This window comes from Berghia stephanieae, chromosome 13 (assembly GCF_034508935.2).
Source record: "Berghia stephanieae isolate SIO BIC M18660-M18661 chromosome 13, UCSD_Bste_1.3, whole genome shotgun sequence".
Lineage (NCBI taxonomy): Eukaryota > Metazoa > Mollusca > Gastropoda > Nudibranchia > Aeolidiidae > Berghia > Berghia stephanieae.
The window spans coordinates 19226337-19245031 of record NC_088372.1 but is presented as its reverse complement, the minus strand read 5'-3'; the positions used below and the strand labels follow the sequence as shown (position 1 = coordinate 19245031).

General features: G+C 33.2%; 1 protein-coding gene across 2 annotated transcripts in view; it reads right to left on the bottom strand.

Annotated features, from left to right (window-relative positions):
• Positions 1-9939: 9939 nt before the first annotated feature.
• The window catches only part of LOC144958701 (uncharacterized), a 229474-nt gene continuing 220718 nt past the window's right edge, over positions 9940-18695 (bottom strand). The window contains exons 3-6 of one of the 2 annotated variants that reach the window (XM_078890844.1): positions 15792-16230; positions 14502-14711; positions 12941-13032; positions 9940-12584 (exon numbers count right to left, since the gene is read on the bottom strand). In XM_078890844.1, the coding sequence (XP_078746970.1) occupies positions 12535-12584; positions 12941-13032; positions 14502-14711; positions 15792-15895 (456 nt within the window). In that variant the 5' untranslated portion in view covers positions 15896-16230 and the 3' untranslated portion in view covers positions 9940-12534. The remainder of the gene's footprint in view (positions 12585-12940; positions 13033-14501; positions 14712-15791; positions 16231-18695) is intronic. The other variant, XM_078890845.1, reaches the window with a different exon arrangement.

Sequence of the window (18695 nt, the reverse complement as noted above, 5' to 3'; positions counted from 1 at the left end):
AAACATAGATAATTCCAAATTCCGGGATGGTTTTAAACATTTATTTGTACAAAACGTAAATTATGTGTATTATCTATCTGACTTTATGTGTGTATGTGTATTTATTGCAATACTGTCTGTCGGCGTGAGCGTATGTGTGTTCAAGACGTAGGAGAGGGAGGTGGGGGTGGGGGGGGGAGAGAGAGAAAGAAAGAGATAGAGATAAATAAAATAGATAGATAGATAGACAGAGAGAGAGAGATAGAGATTAGAGATAAATAAAATAGATAGATAGATAGAGAGAGAGAGAGAGAGAGAGAGAGAGAGAGAGAGAGAGAGAGAGAGAGAGAGAGAGAGAGAGAGAGAGAGAGAGAGAGAGACTAAAATGGGGGAAAACATGATTCTCAGGAGAGGGAGGGAATCCAAGCTCCTGCTCTATTATGTCACTTTTCTTTCAGTCAAAAGTCACATTATAATTTCAAATTGTTTAGGTGTCTCTACCTGTCTAATACGTTGTAAACTGTCCTGTATTGTTTCTTGATAATTTAATTGATATTTTCTGTCGTTCTTTTCTAATCTTATCTTCTATTCTGGTACATGAGACTGTAAGTCAGGGGAAACTTGAAGAAGACTGGTTGTCATTATAACATTGTCTACTGTGATTTCTGTGGAGTGTGATGAATGTGTGTCTTGCGTTGTGTCTAAGGTTTGAATGTCACTTGACTGCCTATCTTTAATGCAGCCGACTCGTATGTTGGTAAATGTTTTGTACACATTGCACATTGTAATGTCACTGGGGACAAAATCTGTCCACAAATGCTGACTGTTTTTTACAATAGTCCGGGAGTTTATTAAAAACTCTTCTCCTTTATATACTTTCATTTTTTTTGATTCTTTTTACACATTTGTAACATATCACTTTTGAATGTGTTGTTTCTAAGTCTTTTCCAATGTCAATATCAAATAACAAAAGTATTTCACATTTGAAATCATTACACAGTAATCTTTAGCAGTTACGTTTTTTTTCTTTTTGAGTGAGTGCTGTATAGCCACATACACTACAAAGTTCGTTTAAAGATTTCATGTGGGTCTCTTAAGTGTGATCCGTTTTCCTGTATGTGCATTGCAAGAAAAAAAATATTATAAAAGATTAAAAGACAAGTCCATTAAACGGTTTTAATCATTAAAAAGCCCAGAGAATGTTAGATGCGCCGATACAACTTTTTAAAAAATTGGTAGTGTCAAAAGTTTTATATTAATTTTAAAAAAAAATAAATAGCTCCTGTAATTGATTTTATTCATTGAGTTTTTCAGATGTAAATAACTAAAGAACTAATCACAGCAGAATAATGAAACCCAGACACAAATATCAAACAAGAAAAATGCAGTTATATCCAAGCTTTGAAAAATATGTTGTGAATTTAAAAGAGGAGTAGCAGTAGACTGAAAACAGGAAATGCCGTTACTCAATTTATATGTTTTTGGAACGTAATGCATTGTATGAACAAGATATGAAGTGAGTAAAAAAGTGCCAGAAGACAATAGAGAATAAAAAAAATTTTCGCGGCGGTGGTGGGGTTTGAACCTGCGACCTTATTGGTACGAAAACTCCGCCTGGCAGGTGAGAGCGTGGCTCTACCGTGTGAGCTATCCACGAACACAAAAATATTCGTTTCAAACCCAAAGTCATTTCTAGATCCCTCTCTCACCCACTTCTTGAGATCGCCGATTCGTTCACCACCATCGCGAAGTAATTTTGACCAGCAGTTAAGTTTAATAGCCAATATTCTCATCACAAACATATAACATAGAAACGATTGAGACATTGAGTATGCAGCTTTACCTGCGGGATTGACTGCTTGACCCTGAGGTCAACCTGACCTAAACCGTGAGTAAAGGCTCGCTCAGGCACGTAATTCGTGGGTGTGCGGAGTACTACAATCGACAGCACGCTAGACGGTGCACGCCTAACAATGAGGTCAAAATACGTCATAGTGTCAGGCTATATATAAACGAAGGCTACGGTCCCAGATTTGAGAGAATATTTGACACTTAAATCGATCGATTTTTAAATAAGTGTTTTTCTGAAGTACCTCAGCTAACTGGTTAAGAAATAACTTGGCCATGAAAATGAAGGATAATAATTTGTAGCTCAACATCAATTTTTTAATATCTCTATCTGTGTCGAAAGATAGTTTTAGAAACGTTCGCCACAAAATACCTTCAATAGTAAGTTATAATTCAAAACTAAGAAAAAAATTGTTTCCATCAATTTATGTGGGAAAGATAATGACAACTAAACCAAAATATGATGATTCAGCATCGATGTTATAATAATTACAGATTGTTAAGGGTCGAAAACATGAAGACATTGTATCAACTTTGTATACACTTCTTTTTAACCGTTAAGAAATTTTGTATGCTATAAATTTTGTTTACTTTTCATTGTTCAACTGAGAGAAATATTAAATTGTTGATGTAATTCCTCGTTGATTGAAGTGCACAAATTAAATATCACCATCATTATCATCATCATGATCATCAGTATCATCATCATCAGCATCATCATCATCATCATCATCATCATCATCATCATCATCATCATCATCATCTTCATCATCATCAGCAGCATCATCATCATCAGCATCATCATCTTCATCATCATCAACATCCGTCCTGGACGTGGCTTCCGCCACTGTCAACCGAAACAAGCTTCTGTCTTGTGCAATCCTTCCTACATTCAGCCACTGGTTTATTCATCCATTTGCCGATGTCTTGTGACCATCTTCCTCTTGGTCCCCCTCTCCCTCTTTTTCCCTCCACAATGCCCTCTTAAACAAGAGTATCATGCCCCATGATTTGTCCAAAAAGGAACAATTATTTGTTTTATTAATTTAAAATAATAAATATGAATGAACATAAATTCATAATCATATTTTAACCAACTAGAGTGGAACTTTTTTGGAAAAAATATATCTTTTAAAAGAAGTAAACGTTTAAAAAATTATACAGCTGTTGAGATATACAGCAAAACAGTAACAGCTTAGAAATTAAACATTCAATTAATAATATAACAACGATTCTTTTTTAAAATGGGTAACGGTTTTAAAAGGATTACATTCAATTAATAAGATTAAATGTAAGCACAAAAACATAAAATTTGACATAATCCTAATTATATTTGTACAGACTTTTTCTTTCATAAATTATATTATTATCTCCTTTTTTATAATGCATTTGGTAGAGTAGCAAAAAGCAAACAATAAAAATATTACAGTTTTTAAGGTTCGTGTTTGTCTTTTGGTACAATGAACGCTATTTCTCTTTTATGAACAGAAAAGAATAAAACCGCTTTAAAAACAACAATAACAAGATACGGAACGTTTATGAATCAAGTCTCTTCTTCGGCCAACAACAACAAAAAACAAACAATTAAAACATAAATACATTACTTAAAAACCAAGACTTACCGCAATAGGGAACAAAACTATGATGTCAAATGGTTCCAATCTAATTGGAAGTGTAAAACCAGTCATCCGAAGGACTGAATACATACCCTGTTTTAATAAACTTCTAATTTCAGAATGATGGGATCTTATTTTCTAGTATAAATATATGTATGCTGGTCGTCAAAAAAGACCTCTCCTCCCTCTTTTACATTCCAAAATACGAAGAATTTGCTTATACATCTTGCAATAAAAATAGTTATGCTACCTTATAATTAAATATGTTACTTATTCATCATTAGTCCTCTTGAAAAAAACTGATTATATACACACTTCGAAGGATTTTGGAACCTGAAAAGTAGAAGGTATCTCAGAGTTTTGGTTAAACAAAAAATAAAAGCGATGCGACTGAACCAAGCGTCTTTGAAGCCCAATTCGTATTGGTGTGTCTGCTCTTTTGGTGAAATCTACTGGCTCCTACGTGTCATGTGAAGGATTCTCTTTTGCTAGAAATGTCCCACCACTCTTGAACAAACGTCCGAAAGATTAACGACATTGTTCGTCGGAAGAAATGGTTAAAATGAATCTAGTTTTCGAACTAATATGTTGATACACCCCTAACGACCCCTGAGCACCTCCACGTTCAGTGAAATCTACTGGCTCCTCTAGGAAAGAGCTCCTTCGTGTGGAGGATTCTCCTTTTCTAGAAAGGTCTCACCACTCTTATACAAACATCCGAAAAATTAACGACATTGTTCGTCGGAAGAAATGGTTAAAATGAATCTTAATTAAGACTTCGACATTTTTTCGAACTAATATTTGGATACAGCTGTAACGCCCCGTGAGCAACTCTCGTGATGTGTTATTGGCCCTTTAGCGCTATTACACCCACGTTTATCCCGGCTTTTCTTGCGTAAAAAGGACAATATCATTTTTTGCTACCCTCTGAAAGGGACGTTGGTCAATAGCAAAATACTTTCCGCCAGATCTAACAGACTCATTTACCCAGTCACTGCCGAGTGGGCAGGGAGTCGGAACAAAAAAAAAAAAGGTCGACTTTATCCAGGATCGATCTTGGTCCCTTTGAGTGAGAAGCGAGTGCTCTACCAACTGAGCTCCTGACCCCCCCCCCCCCCCCCCCCGCCCACCCCCGTCCCACCCGGTGATACAGCGCTCGACAAATGCATTATCATATTATGGATTATCATTCTATGTCTTATTAGACTAGACGCGAATTCAGCTCTAGAGATGAAACCTAGATTTTTATCCTAGATCGGGAATTTTCGATTTTGTTCTTTTCAAAAGAGGTGGATGATACATTTATAAAAATGTTTTTAAAAAACTTTTTTTTTTCAATGAATGCAAAATAAGGGGAAAAGAATTACTACTACTACTACTACTACTACTCCTACTACTACTACTACTACTACTACTACTACTACTACTACTACTACTACTACACTACTACTACTACTACTACTACTACTACTATATACATAATAATATATAATAACTATATAATAATAATATATATATATAATATACTTATATCTATTATTGTCCCCAACTAATGCATTGTCATTATTAACAATTTATAATAATACAATATTAATAGACAACTCAAAAAATCTTATTGTAAAATCATGTATTTGGTTATCGTAAAAAACAAAAACAAAAACAAAAAAAATAAACAAAAAAAAAACACATACTTTGTTAATCTCCAAAAAAAACAACAACAAAAAACAAGAACAAAGATGAAACGGAATTGCGAAAAACATTGCCATAAATTCATTACCATAATATTGAAAATAATGTAGCAAATAATACAGATTTTTCCGTGTATGAACCCATTTCCTTGTAACGTACATCATGAAAACCTACTTAGTTTGTGAAACAGGAAGATATATGAATTATTCGAGTGTAGAATGGAACCTGGCTTTAGAAGCTTAAACTTAAACCTCAATGCCCCTTTCAAGTAGGGAAATGTTTACTGGTTAACAGGATAACTGCAGTACTCTGGTAAAAAATAAAATGTATTTGAAAATTTGGTCGGAAAATTCGTTCTTCGATTTAGATGACCCCCGATCTGGACAAAAACTCTTTGACTTCTCGAAGTTCCAGGTTTGAGAGTTATAGTCAAGATTGGGGTCATCTAAATCGATTGAAGGACAATTTTTCTTTCCCATTTTTAAAATACGAGTTCTTCCATAGTATGGCGTTAACTGGATTTTAGAATAGAGGATAATATATCTATGAACAAATAAAAAACTGAATAAATGTGTATGAAAGGTGCCAGACAAAGGAAAAAAGAACAATACAAGAAAAAACAAACATCCAAAAATATCAGTCGACCTCGACTGGGGATCGAACCTCAGACCTTCTGATTACTGGTCAGACGTGATACCATTACACCACAGAGGCTCCCAATAATCGGGACAATTTTAATACCTATATTCTTCAAAATGGTACGAGTTACGCTGTGAACACTCGCTTGCATCCAACAACACATACTTTGAACACGAGTGGACGAGGACAAAGACATTTGAGTTGCTCCATTATTATTTTTTTTTTTGGTTGAAAATATCAAATTAAGAAAATAAGGAGCAGGCCCGGATATAAGATAAAGAACTGAACAAGTGCGTATGAAAGGTGACGGACAAAGCAAGACAGAAAAATACAAGAAAAAAAAACTTCCCAAAAATCAGTCGACATTGGTAATCAGAAGGTCTGAAGTTCAATCCCCAGTCCAGGTAGACTAATTTTTTGGGATGGGTTTTTTTCTTGTATTTTTCTTTCTTGCTTTGTCTTCCTGGCACCTTTCATACACATTTGTTCAGTTCATTATCTTAAACCAATGCCAGCTCCTTCTCTTCCATATTTGATACTACAAAAAACTATTTGGGAAACCCTTATTAAAATTCAATAAATACAATAAGAAGTAATAAACATATCAATTTTAATCACAGAACCGAAAAAATGGAATTATTAGAACACAATGTTCAAACCTCAACACACTGCAACAAATCAAAAGTATCTTTTTTTCTTGTACGAAGCTTTTTTCAGCACTTAGCTTTGCTTGGTAAAAACAGGGGGATGTGTCTTATTAGCGTGGAATGGAAATAACAAAATATCGACTTTTAATTACTAATTCAGAGAAAAGGATAACAAATTAATGGGGGAAAAATCTGTTTTGAAAACCGTTATCAAAATGTTTTTTTAATGCATTAAGAATTATTAGGCATATCATTTTTCAATCACAGAACAAAAATATAATGGAATTGATAGAAAACAAAGTTTAATCCTCATTACCATATCAATTAAAAAAAAAACACAGTAACAACTCATAAGTACTTTTGTCTTGTCCGAAGCGAATCTCTTTTAAGACATTCGTAACTCTGCTTGGTGAAAAGAAGAAGACAATATACGATTCTTCCATCTCTTTTATTTATTAAACGAGTGATTTTTATCGTGCCCAATAAATAACACTACGAGCTTGCGAGTATGTGTTATTGCACGATACAAATATAACGAGTTTAATAAATACAAAGAAATGAAAGAATACGTTTATTCCACCCTCCAAGTAAGATTATCAGATATTTTGTAACCAAATGGTATTATATTAGTATTTCTATTGACCATAATTAATATCTTTCTCCTTCTGCTTGAATGACAATTTGACCAAAAACTAAAAACGTTGGATTTCTATTCATACACACCAAAAGATTATTTATAATTACCAATCAGCTGTCTTTTACAACTAATTTCACGCCAATAAAATCTGCGAAAATATTCTGCAATCGTTGAATAAAATTTCTATTCAACGCGTTCAAAGCATTATTCAACGATTTCGTATTTACTAAGGTATTATAGGGTTTTCCAATGGAGGGGGTGGAATAATATGCCTCTTTAGAGGAGACTGAAATTAAATACATTTTGATTAATTACAAATTTAGTAAGAAGAATAGAAAAAAACAATGGAAAATATTTTTTTTCGATAACTATTATCACAATTGAAATAATACAACAAGATATTATTCAGTATTACATTTTTCAATCACAGCACAGAATATAATGGAATTGTTAGGACAACAGTGTTTAAACCTCATTACGATATCAGATTACGCAGCAACAAATCAGAAGTACTTTTTTGTATGAAGCTGTTCCCATATAAGACACAGCATATAACCTTTGCGTGGTGAATAAACAGAAAGAGGAGTCTTATCAGATCAGACTGTAAATTGATAAGGAAATATCGAATAGATCAGTTTTGACAGAAGGGTAACGATTTAAATGAAATGAAGGTGTTTGGGGAATCATTGTTTAATTTATAAAAATACAAACAAAAGTATTGAATATAATAATATGTATTTATCACAGAACAAAATTAAAGAAATTGTTAGAAAATAATGTTTAAACATAATTACAAACGTTTACATATTTTTTGATACGTGCACTTCAGCCATAATCCTATTGGTGGACACAGTAACAAATCGTGAATACATTTTACTTGTATGAAGCTATGCTGTTTAAATATCTCATTGCCAGCCATTTTCAGAATTGTCCCTGAAATATCCCACCTATCGAACACAAAAATATATTGTTCTTATTCAAACAGAAAAGCAACAAGTACATTCTATATATATATTACTGTTTAGCAAATTGAGCTCTACAACATAGTGTCAAGTTTTATAGCTATTATAAAACATTTTCTGTTATATTTGTGATGCACAAAGGAAATTAGAATGAGATAAATGTTGGTTGCATCCTAACGTTTGTGAGGATTTTCCTGTGCATGGTAAGGATTGGGTTAAGGACAAAGCGTGTAAATTTGCTTGGTGAAAACAGAGAGATGTGTATTATTAGTGTAGATTCGAACACGGCTATAGAAGGTAAAATCTCAATTTTTATAGCAGAAATATCGACCAATTTATATTTTGGAAAAGTGGATAACATAATATTTTAACCTCGATTATTATTGTAAATAAAGAAATATTGACCAATTTATATTTTGGAAAAGAGGAAAACATAATAATTTTATTTTTTTTTTAAATAATAAAACAAAAGAAAAGAAAAAAAAATGTTGAGACCCATTATCAAAATTTAAGGATCATATCTAATGAAAAAATATTAAACATACATACTTTTTCAACACAGAAAAAGTATTATAATGGAATTGTGAAAAACAAATGTTAAACTTTATAACCGTATTTGTGCAAAAGAAAAAAAAATTAACTTATTTTGTCTTGGATGAACCTATAGTATACTTCAAATAACAGCCTGTAAATTAAAGCAGGTCTGTTTATTAAAAAAAAAAAAACAAGCGTGACCCATTGTTCTCAATCAGCATTATGACAGGATCGACGTGCAGGACTGATAAGCCAATCGTTCATTGGCTCATTGGTGTATTGGAAATTACTCTCGAATTAACGATAGAGAGTTTTAGCAGGTCGTACAAATCACGCATAACGCATCACTTATTACATATCTATCACATGATCATTCTAATAATACATAAAAATAATATGCAATGTTTACAGTGTGACATCCAGTAACTCGTTTCTTTATATGTATAGTAAGATTATTATGATATAGAAACGCGATGTGTGATGCGTGATACGTGATACGTATGATCTGCTAAATCTCTCTCTTATTGTAAATTTACAACAACGTTAAATTTAGGCCATAGTTGCGTAGGTTATCAGACCTGCTAATTTGTACACGTTGATTGAAAAAAAGAGTTTGTTAATCTATAATATTAAAAAGTTAGTAAACGTGAATGTTTTGTTGAAGATAATGGATGCAATTTCATAAAGTAACCAAAAACTGGAATGTCACATTTCCGTTAAGTTTCGCATTTAAATCGCTTTATAGCTAACAAATAACAACGGCATAAAACCGTTTTAAGATGATCGTTCACGTATATAGATCAATCTTAAATCGTTAACTTCAAACGTCACAATTTTTTTTCAGTCCAACAAATTAGTACTATAGTTTCAAAGTTTAAGTGTCGAGTCTCTCTGAACGTTTGAAATGGTGTTGAAAAATTTTCCCGTGTAAAATGATTATTTTGTATACAAATGTTCAATATTTGGGTCCCTTTGAAAACTTTTAAACAAAAGAAAACAAAACCAAATCGTTGTTAAAAAAACCCAAAAGCGTTGTAAATCATTGTCCAATCTGATTATCAGACAGAGAAACTATGCAACAAGAGGATTATAAAATACGTAATTATAAACTCTTACAAAGAAGTTGGGCAGAATTATGAACCCCATTATATATATATATATATATATATATATATATATATATATATATATATATATATATATATATATATATATATATATATATGCATAATATATAATTTCAATCTGTGGCAGCAAGACAAGCAGTAGACTAGCAAATCCATCATTAAAAAGATATAAGTAAACCAGGCTCAATGTTAAGGATAACATGACCTAACAGTGTCGCAAGGGCCGACAACTCTTGTATTAAAAAATAAGTCAAAACAAAATCAGAATTGATGATGATGTCATTAAACTACATAAAAACAAAGATATTTATACCCATTATCTCGAGTTATATACCTATTATATCATCAGTTTGTAAAGTTAACTGCCGTACTCTTGAAAGAATATTTCGCGAAGTTCCAGGTTTGAGAGTTTTTGACAAGATGAGGGTAATTTAAATCGATCGATATTTGAAGGACACGCTTTCTGGCCAATCTTTTTAAATATGTGTTTTTTTCAGAGTACGGCAGTTAACTGGTTAAAAGAGATTGGAAAGAAAGATCGGCGATTTTTTATCATTTAGAGCCTGATAAAACATACGGTTTGTTGCCAAATTTATTTGGACGTGAAAGACTATAATATGTGAAAAGGACACATAGTTTTGTGTGTTGGTCAATTATATTTCCGGATGGTAATTTTGTGAGTTTTTTTTTAGCCAAGCGCAAACTGTCTATCTCCTTTTGGCGACTGTTGTAAGCATTTTACCTAAACGAATAGCACCAATATGTAGTAAGGGGAGAGCAAAAACAAAACTGATTTTACTCAATAGACAACGAAAAATAAAAAAAAATAAAAATCCACTTTATCTTTATAATAGACCCAATTCATATTCATGACCCATGCTCTTAAATCGGTAAATTTAATTTATATATATTAGAACAAAGATCTGAACAAGTATGCATAGAACAGTGCCAGAAGAAAAAAAAAATAAAGAAAAATAAAAATTTTAAAAAGCATCCCAAAAGATCAGTCTCCAACGACTTTCTAGATCTACATCTGTCTAAAAAGACGTGATTTTTGGGATGGTCATTTTTCCTTATTGTTTAAATGAAGATCCAAAAAGTCTTATTTTCTTAGGTGGTTCCTCGTAAGATATTTAGCCATGAATGGTATTACGTTACTTATTTATAATAGATGGAACAAAATTAACGTCACTCAACTCTTTTTTGTTGTTTTTAGACAGCCATTTTTATGAGTAGTTATCACCAAGATTGTATCAATCCGGCTATAAACGTTTAAGTTAGACATAGTTTTGTAGGTTGGTACGCTATATCCGGCTGGCGGATGATGTAATGATATTATCTAAACGATTAGCATCAATTTTTACGATCTCAGATTATTATTTAAAAACAATACAACTGGAGTATATTATATAAACAAGAACAACAACAAACAACAACAACATTAACAACTGGTAATCCCTTGTTGCGATTCAGAAGAAAAATTATCATCAATAACCTTTGTTAATTTCTGTCTAATTGAACTTTGTCCACCGTCATATTCGATATGTTATGTTGTACCAATCACCTTCGACACTTAAATGAGGTGAAAATACTTTCAGCACAAATTTCATGTTTTAAATTTTAGCATAAGTCCAAGTCCAATTAAAAGAAACAAGAAAAGAATAGTAGATTTGTGACCAATCAAAACATGGAATTTGTGACACACCTTCACACTTGTTCGGACAAGCATGGTTTGTTTGTTTATAAACAATGACGTGAATAAATCGACCTCTCTCTCTCTCTCTGATCATTGTTATTGTTTTTATACCTCCACATGGGTGACTAGTTATCACACGATTGTCTCGATCATATTATAAACGTTTAAGTTTGCATACAGTTTTCTGTGTTGGCTTTATTGATCAAGCGGTAGAACAGTAGGTATTTTACTTAGATACATACCATCGATAGTACAACCTGTGTCGTTTGCTATGTTTACCAATCACTGCCATTGTTTACATTATGACGACTGTCCGAGAGGTGTGGTTATCTAGGTGTCTATAGATAGTTCGAAGATGACGTCACTCAAGCCTTTGTTGTTATATTTTGCCATCCGCGTTTGTGAGTTATTCTCACTGAACTGTATTATCCAGACTATAAAAATTCATGGTCACACATACTTTTGTGTGTTGGTCCGTTATACTTCCGGATTGCAATGTTATGAGCTTCTTAGCCAAGCGCATACTATCTATTGGAATTCGAATCACTTTCTTATAAAACAACCGAATGGCTTTGTCATCTCATAACCTCCGACCAATAACAATCTTTATTTTTGTTACAGCTTAATGCTTCTTTCCGTGGGTCGATATAATATTTGTTAATATCTAAATAAATGGACTCTTGGTTTATACGGACTTTATAATGTATGTCACTCAGCAAATAATAACATACAAACAACAACATAAGAAATATGAATGAAATAAAATTCTAAACATATTAAAAAAACATTATTAATCATCTTTTTCTGTATTATAAAATATTACATTTTTTTTGTTGCTTAAAATTATAAAGTTCAACGACAGCACAGTAAAAGTTAACATTTGACTTGTTAAAACTGGGGAAAAAAAAGAAAATTCATAAAATATAATATGCTTTGAATTTGATGGCCACATATAATATGCTTTGAATTTGATGGCCACATCTAAAACAATAACAAGTTTTTCTGTTTATTTTTTAGGATCAAAATGAGAATGATTGCACTTTTGTCCAATGTTTTTACTCTTTATAATTTTGCCCAATGGTTTTAATGATATGCATGGTAATACAAGAATTGATGACATCACGACGACAAGGCAATGACGTCACGGCTAAGGTCATGGGTTATTCTCTGATTCGTCTAAACAATTCGTCACTTGATATGATGTCATCGTCTGAAGATGCAAAAATGTTATGGTGATGTTGATAATGTTGTAGATACGTAAATGTTGTTGTTGTTGCTGATGATGATGATGATGACGATGATGATGATGATGATGACGATGATGATGATGATGATGATGATGATGATGATGATGATGATGATGATAATCAAGTTGGTGATGATGATGCTGATGATGATGATGATGATGATGATGATGATGATGATGATGATGATGATGATGATGATGATGAGGATGATGATGGTGATGATGATGATGATGATGACGACGATTTTCAAGATATTCATCTTGGCAACGATGATGTAATGAATAAGATCAAGACTCAAAGACAAAGACAACAAACCTACCATTGATGTCAATAAACTTTCTTACGATCACTGACGCCAATTCCTTGCTCTCTTGAAGCAAATCGCTGAATTCAAGTGTAGATAGAATTGGGCTGGAAGAAGACAGTAAAGTTAGGATACTTTAGGACCAACAAATCAAATACTATTGATGGCATGCGTTTAAGTAAAATACTGACCAGTTATGCACACTACACCAATGCTACAAAAACAAAAACAAAAAAACAAACATGATATTTATTTATAGTTAAACCTGGTTTGATGAAACTTTAAAACTTGATTTTGTTTATTTATATTATATTATTTAATTCAAAGCAAATGATCAGTTCCACAATGGATGTATTCCGTATTCCGGCGGAGTAGATTCAGACATCCAATGAGACTGGAACCAGTATTTTGACATCACACTATTGTCCTTATTGAAAAGGATGAGGATATAGTAGTAGTAGTAGTAGTAGTAGTAGTAGTAGTAGTAGTAGTAGTAGTAGTAGTAGTAGTAGTAGTAGTAGTAGTAAGTAGTAAATAGTAGTAGTAGTAGTAGTATGCTAGTATGTAGTAGTAGTAGTAGTAGTATAGTAGTAGTAGTAGTAGAGTAGTAGCAGTAGTAGTAGTAGTAGTAGCATTGGTGTAAGTAGTAGTAGTAGTAGTAGTATAGTGTAGTAGTAGTAGTTGTAGTATAGTAGTAGTAGTAGTAGTAGTAGTAGTAGTAGTTTAGTAGTAGTAGTAAGTAGTAGTAGTAGTAGTAGTAGTAGTGTAGTAGTAGTAGTAATGTAGTAGTATGTAGTATAGTAGTAGTAGTAGTAGTATAGTAGTGTAATAGTAGTATATATAGTAGCAGTAGTAGTAGTAGTAGTAGTAGATAGTAGTAGTAGTAGTATGTAGTAGTTTAGTTAGTAGTAATTGGTATGTAGTAGTAGTAGTAGTAGTAGTAGTAGTAGTAGTAGTAGTAGTAAGGCTCGCAGTCCAAATGGCGCTTGCTGAGAATTGTATGATTCAGTCACAGATTTTTAAAAACCTATATAGGTCATGTTGTTTATTGTTTCCATTGGTCCTAGGCCAGAGTTTTGAGGCTGTCAAAATCTTGTTGTGACAAAAGTACGGACACTGCAATATTTCTTAGTTCTCCAGCAATTAATTCGGCCTCATGTCAATCCAGAAATTTCTGATATGTGGAGAGATCCTGGTTCAGGGTAGTTACTATTGATGTTGGTGATGATAGATGAGGTAAATTATATCTTTTTAAAAAATTGAGCTATTTTATATAGCGCAATGTCCACTAAATGTGCTGAAAGCGCTTTAAAAGGGGTCCCTGGCCAACAGAAAAAATTAACTTTTAGGACGGGACATGACGCCTGTTAGGCTATGTTACAATTTTTTCGGACAGAGACAACACTGTTAACGACAGGCACTCATTTTACACCAGAGTACGGTGAGAGAATGCGAGTAAAGAGCCTTCTCCAAGGACTCAAGTATGCGCGGGACCGATGCTCGAACCCAGGACCTTCCGATCCGAAAGCGAGTGTCGTACTACTAGACCATAATAATATAGCCACCCGTTACTAACCTGCTGGGTTCCTCTTCTCGCATGGATTCCAACAGTTTCCTTCTTGCTTCCGACAATTGGCGGGACTTTAAAGACGACAACGAGGTACCAGCATCGACTTCCGCCTCGTCATTTAAAAGGTTGTCGGTAGAAGGTGAGGAGGGGTAGCCTCTCTTTCCGTAGCCGTGTGCTAGTCTGCGGCCCGCATTATTACGGAACCCTCGTTTGTGCCTTGAGGTGTAATAAATTATAGATAAATGAATAAATTAACAGATAAATATAAATAAAGAAATTATATTTAAAAACAACCCATTAAATAACTAACCAAATTGGTGAATAGATAAAAATAATTGTCACATTTCCCAACCAAACAGTGTGGAAGACGCTTACTAAATAAATAATAACTCAAGAAACTGCCGCGCGGCTATGTGGTCTGGTGGTGTGATAGTCGCCTTCGTACCGACAGATCCAGTGTTCGATTCTCCCTCTAATGGCGCACAGTTGAGACCTTAGAAAACTCATTTTACTCACATTCTCTCATCGGAATCAGGTGTAAAATGACGAGTAACAGTGTTGTGTCTGTCGGAATATTGCCAAACAGGCGTCTTGTCATGTCTCGTCCTACATGCTGTTTTGCTGTTGGCTAGGATGCGCTTTGAGCACGTGTGGTGGATATTGCAATATTAAAATGCTTTGAGGATATTCTTAATCATATCTCGCCTTTTAAAGTCTATCTCTAAGACATAAACAATCAGCTATAAAAACAAACAGGTGTCGCATATACTACGAGTATTTTTCTTTCCCTTACATTATCATCATATAAAGACTACAGGGATTGCACCCTGGAGTGATGTCATGGGTCTCACCTTCTAAAATTAGAAAAAGGGAAAAACTACACACATACATCTACTGTTGTATTTTTGGAGAGAAATTTTGGACTCCTGACACCACTCAAGGGGGACAATAACACAGATGTTTCGAAAAGTGGTCAACTGTCGTTTTTCCCATGTACTCTTTAGATTGTTGAAAATTGAAATGCTCCGGATGGGAACAGCGTGTTGTGTTGCTGTTGGCTAGGATGCGCTTTGGTGGATATTGCAATATAAAAATGCTTTGAAGACAATCTTAATCATAGCTCACCTTTAAGATTATATCTTAAAGAAATAAACATACAGTTCCCATCCGAAGCATTTCAATTTAACCTTTTTGTTAGTAATTTTACGATCTCAGGCTTCAAGCAACCCCCCCCCCCACACACACACAACCGCTCTCCGCTCTCTCAACTCTTCATAATATTTTTTAACATCTTACCTACTAAGATCTGTGTCTTTAAGAAATAAACAGTCAGCTATACAGACAAGCAAAAGGATTAATAGACCGGTGTGTAAAGATAAAGTTACGATTCTGTTCATCATGGTTGATTTGGTGTTCGTGGTGGTGGTGGTGGTGGTTTTGGGGGGTTGTTGTTGTGATGACGATGGTAGATTGCGGTAATGAGGATGCAGTTAATACTCTTAATGGTTTCCTCTATGTTGGTTGGTGATAGAAATGGCGGCAGAGGTAGTAGTTATCCTGGTGATCTTCGCGTCTCTCTGGAGTAGTGGATACCTCGTCAGCAGTCTGAGTAATGAATTTTTATGCTTGGTTTGTCAACCTCTTCTTCTTCTTCTTTTATTGCGACTTTGCGATTTGTTGACAACGCTAAGAATATAATAGTAGCTGTCACTGCTTTCTTGATAGGATGTTTATTCTGTAAAAGAAAATAGAAAAAAGTGTAAAGATTAAAAGCACATCAGATAGACCACAATACACTTCATAAATTTACCCGTGGAGACAAATTAAATGTTTTGTGATAAATTCTTCTACAATTATACGGCAAAATTGTTTTTATTGTAAGGACAGTTAAAACATGGAACAATATACGATTCTTACACTTTTGCTTTTTGGGATTCCGGACGTGTTTGCGTGGCCGCTGCACGAGTCTGCGAGTGCTCGTTGGGAGATTGAGGTTCGAATTCTAAAACCCAAGAGTGTAAGAAATCATTAAATCTATCCTTCAATCTATTTCTTTTTCGTCATCTTTGAATAAAAGACATCTTCAAAAATATTTAAATGATTACTTATTTTTAAAGAATCTGATTTTTTAGTGAAATTAAACGTTTGATAATTTGACGTCACAAATTTTTATTGTAAACATTATATCATTCCGCGTTACTATTTATTTAGGGAGAGGGTGGTTTAATTTGAATTCTATAACCAAGATTCCAAAATTATAAATCATTTTTAAAATGTTGTTGGTAGGGAGATCCGTACTAGCTTAAAATTAGAATTTGATGAATACGTTTTTAATCGATATATTTTTGATTGTTTAACTTGTAAATGGTGATCATAGTTATGATCAAATCTGGAAATGTTTGGCCTGAACTTTTCTTTTTTTCATAGAGTATTTGAAGGGTCTTGACCAATGTAACCCTTACTATGTTATGTTTTGTTATGTTATTGCTTGCTACCCTTTAGATATGACGTGAGTCTAATAAAACGTACTTTTAGTGAGATTATAAATACCCAGTTACGCAGTCACTGCCATGTGAATATATGGAACGAAATTGACGTCACTCAGAAATTTGTATTGTTTTTAGACAGCCATTATAATGATTACTTCTCACTATATTCTATCAATCAGACTATATATACGACTAACGTTACACATAGTTTATTTTGTATTGGTACGTTATATCCGGCTGGTGGATGTTTAAGATTTTTAGCTAAACACATAGCATCAATAGATAAGTCAGAAGTAACCTTGACCGTGTGTTAGAAGAGGGCTCTATAAACTGAGCTATCGGGCCCATTTTCATTCATATAATAATCAAAAAAAAATATAACTGATAATAATAATAATAATAATAATAATATAATAATAATAATAATAATAATAATAATAATAATAATAATAATAATAATAATAATAATAATAATAATAAAATAATAATAATAATAATAGAAAATAGAAAACATTTTGCTGAGTCCGCAAAATTGACTTTATTGATATACTGGAATGATGCGCCCGTCAAATATAACTAAATATGAACAGAATTTAATCGTCAATCCAGCCTTATATAAAATGAAAATTGGCAACACGAGTAAATTCTCTTCAATTCCAAAATGGCGGATGCTATCCCAGGGCCCTGTCGTAAAAGGCCATCGGACATTTTATTGAAATCCACATTACACAAACTATAAAATATTTTTTTAAAAACCCGATTCGTTAAATGATATTGAATAATTCGATGTATTTTTTGTTTTGATTTTGTTTTTCAAAACTGGAAATGACAAGGACCATCATTTAAACATATTTGCGGGGGCGTTCTCAGAGCTTAAATACAAAATCGTAAAATAGGATTTTACAGCACCAAATTATTCTCTCGGTCTATGATTTAGTGATTAAGTAATGGAGATTTTGCAAGAAAAAAATAATTGTTTTTCTATTTCAAGGAGAGCAAAGTTGAGGATTAGACATAATCATTGTTACAGTCGGATTACCAGAAATAATTCTGAGCCTAATTTGATCCTTTTGAAAACTTAAGACTTAAGCTTATATCGATGCTATATCTTTAAGTAAACTACTCACACCATCCATCATCTAAATTGAACATACCAACACACAAAACTGTGAAGCCTTTAACGTTTATAGATAGAATGAAGCTGACGTGACACAGGTCTTTGTTATTGTTGTGTTGTTTTTTTTTTGCCATCCTTGTTTATGAGTAATTCTCACTTAGATATATTAAACAGACTATAAACGTTCAAGATTACACATAATTTTGTTTGTTGGTCCGTTTTATTCCCGGACTGTTAGGTTGTGAGTTTCTAAGACAAGCGCACACAATCGAAAGTCTGACTGATATGATTTAGTGAGAACTAATCACTAAATGGTTGTTTAAAAAAACAGAAACCAAAGAGCTGGGTGACGCGAACTTCGTTCATTCCATAGAGAGCAATATTTACTTAATATACTCAAAGCCTAACGCAACAATGGATAGAATGCGCTTGGCTAAGAAGCTCACAATATTGCAATCCGGAAGTATAACGGACCAACACACAAAACTATGTGTAACCATGAACTTTTATAGTCTGGTTTATACAGTTTAGTGAGAATTACTCATAAACATAGATGGCAAAACACAATAACGAAGACCCGAGTGACGTCATTTT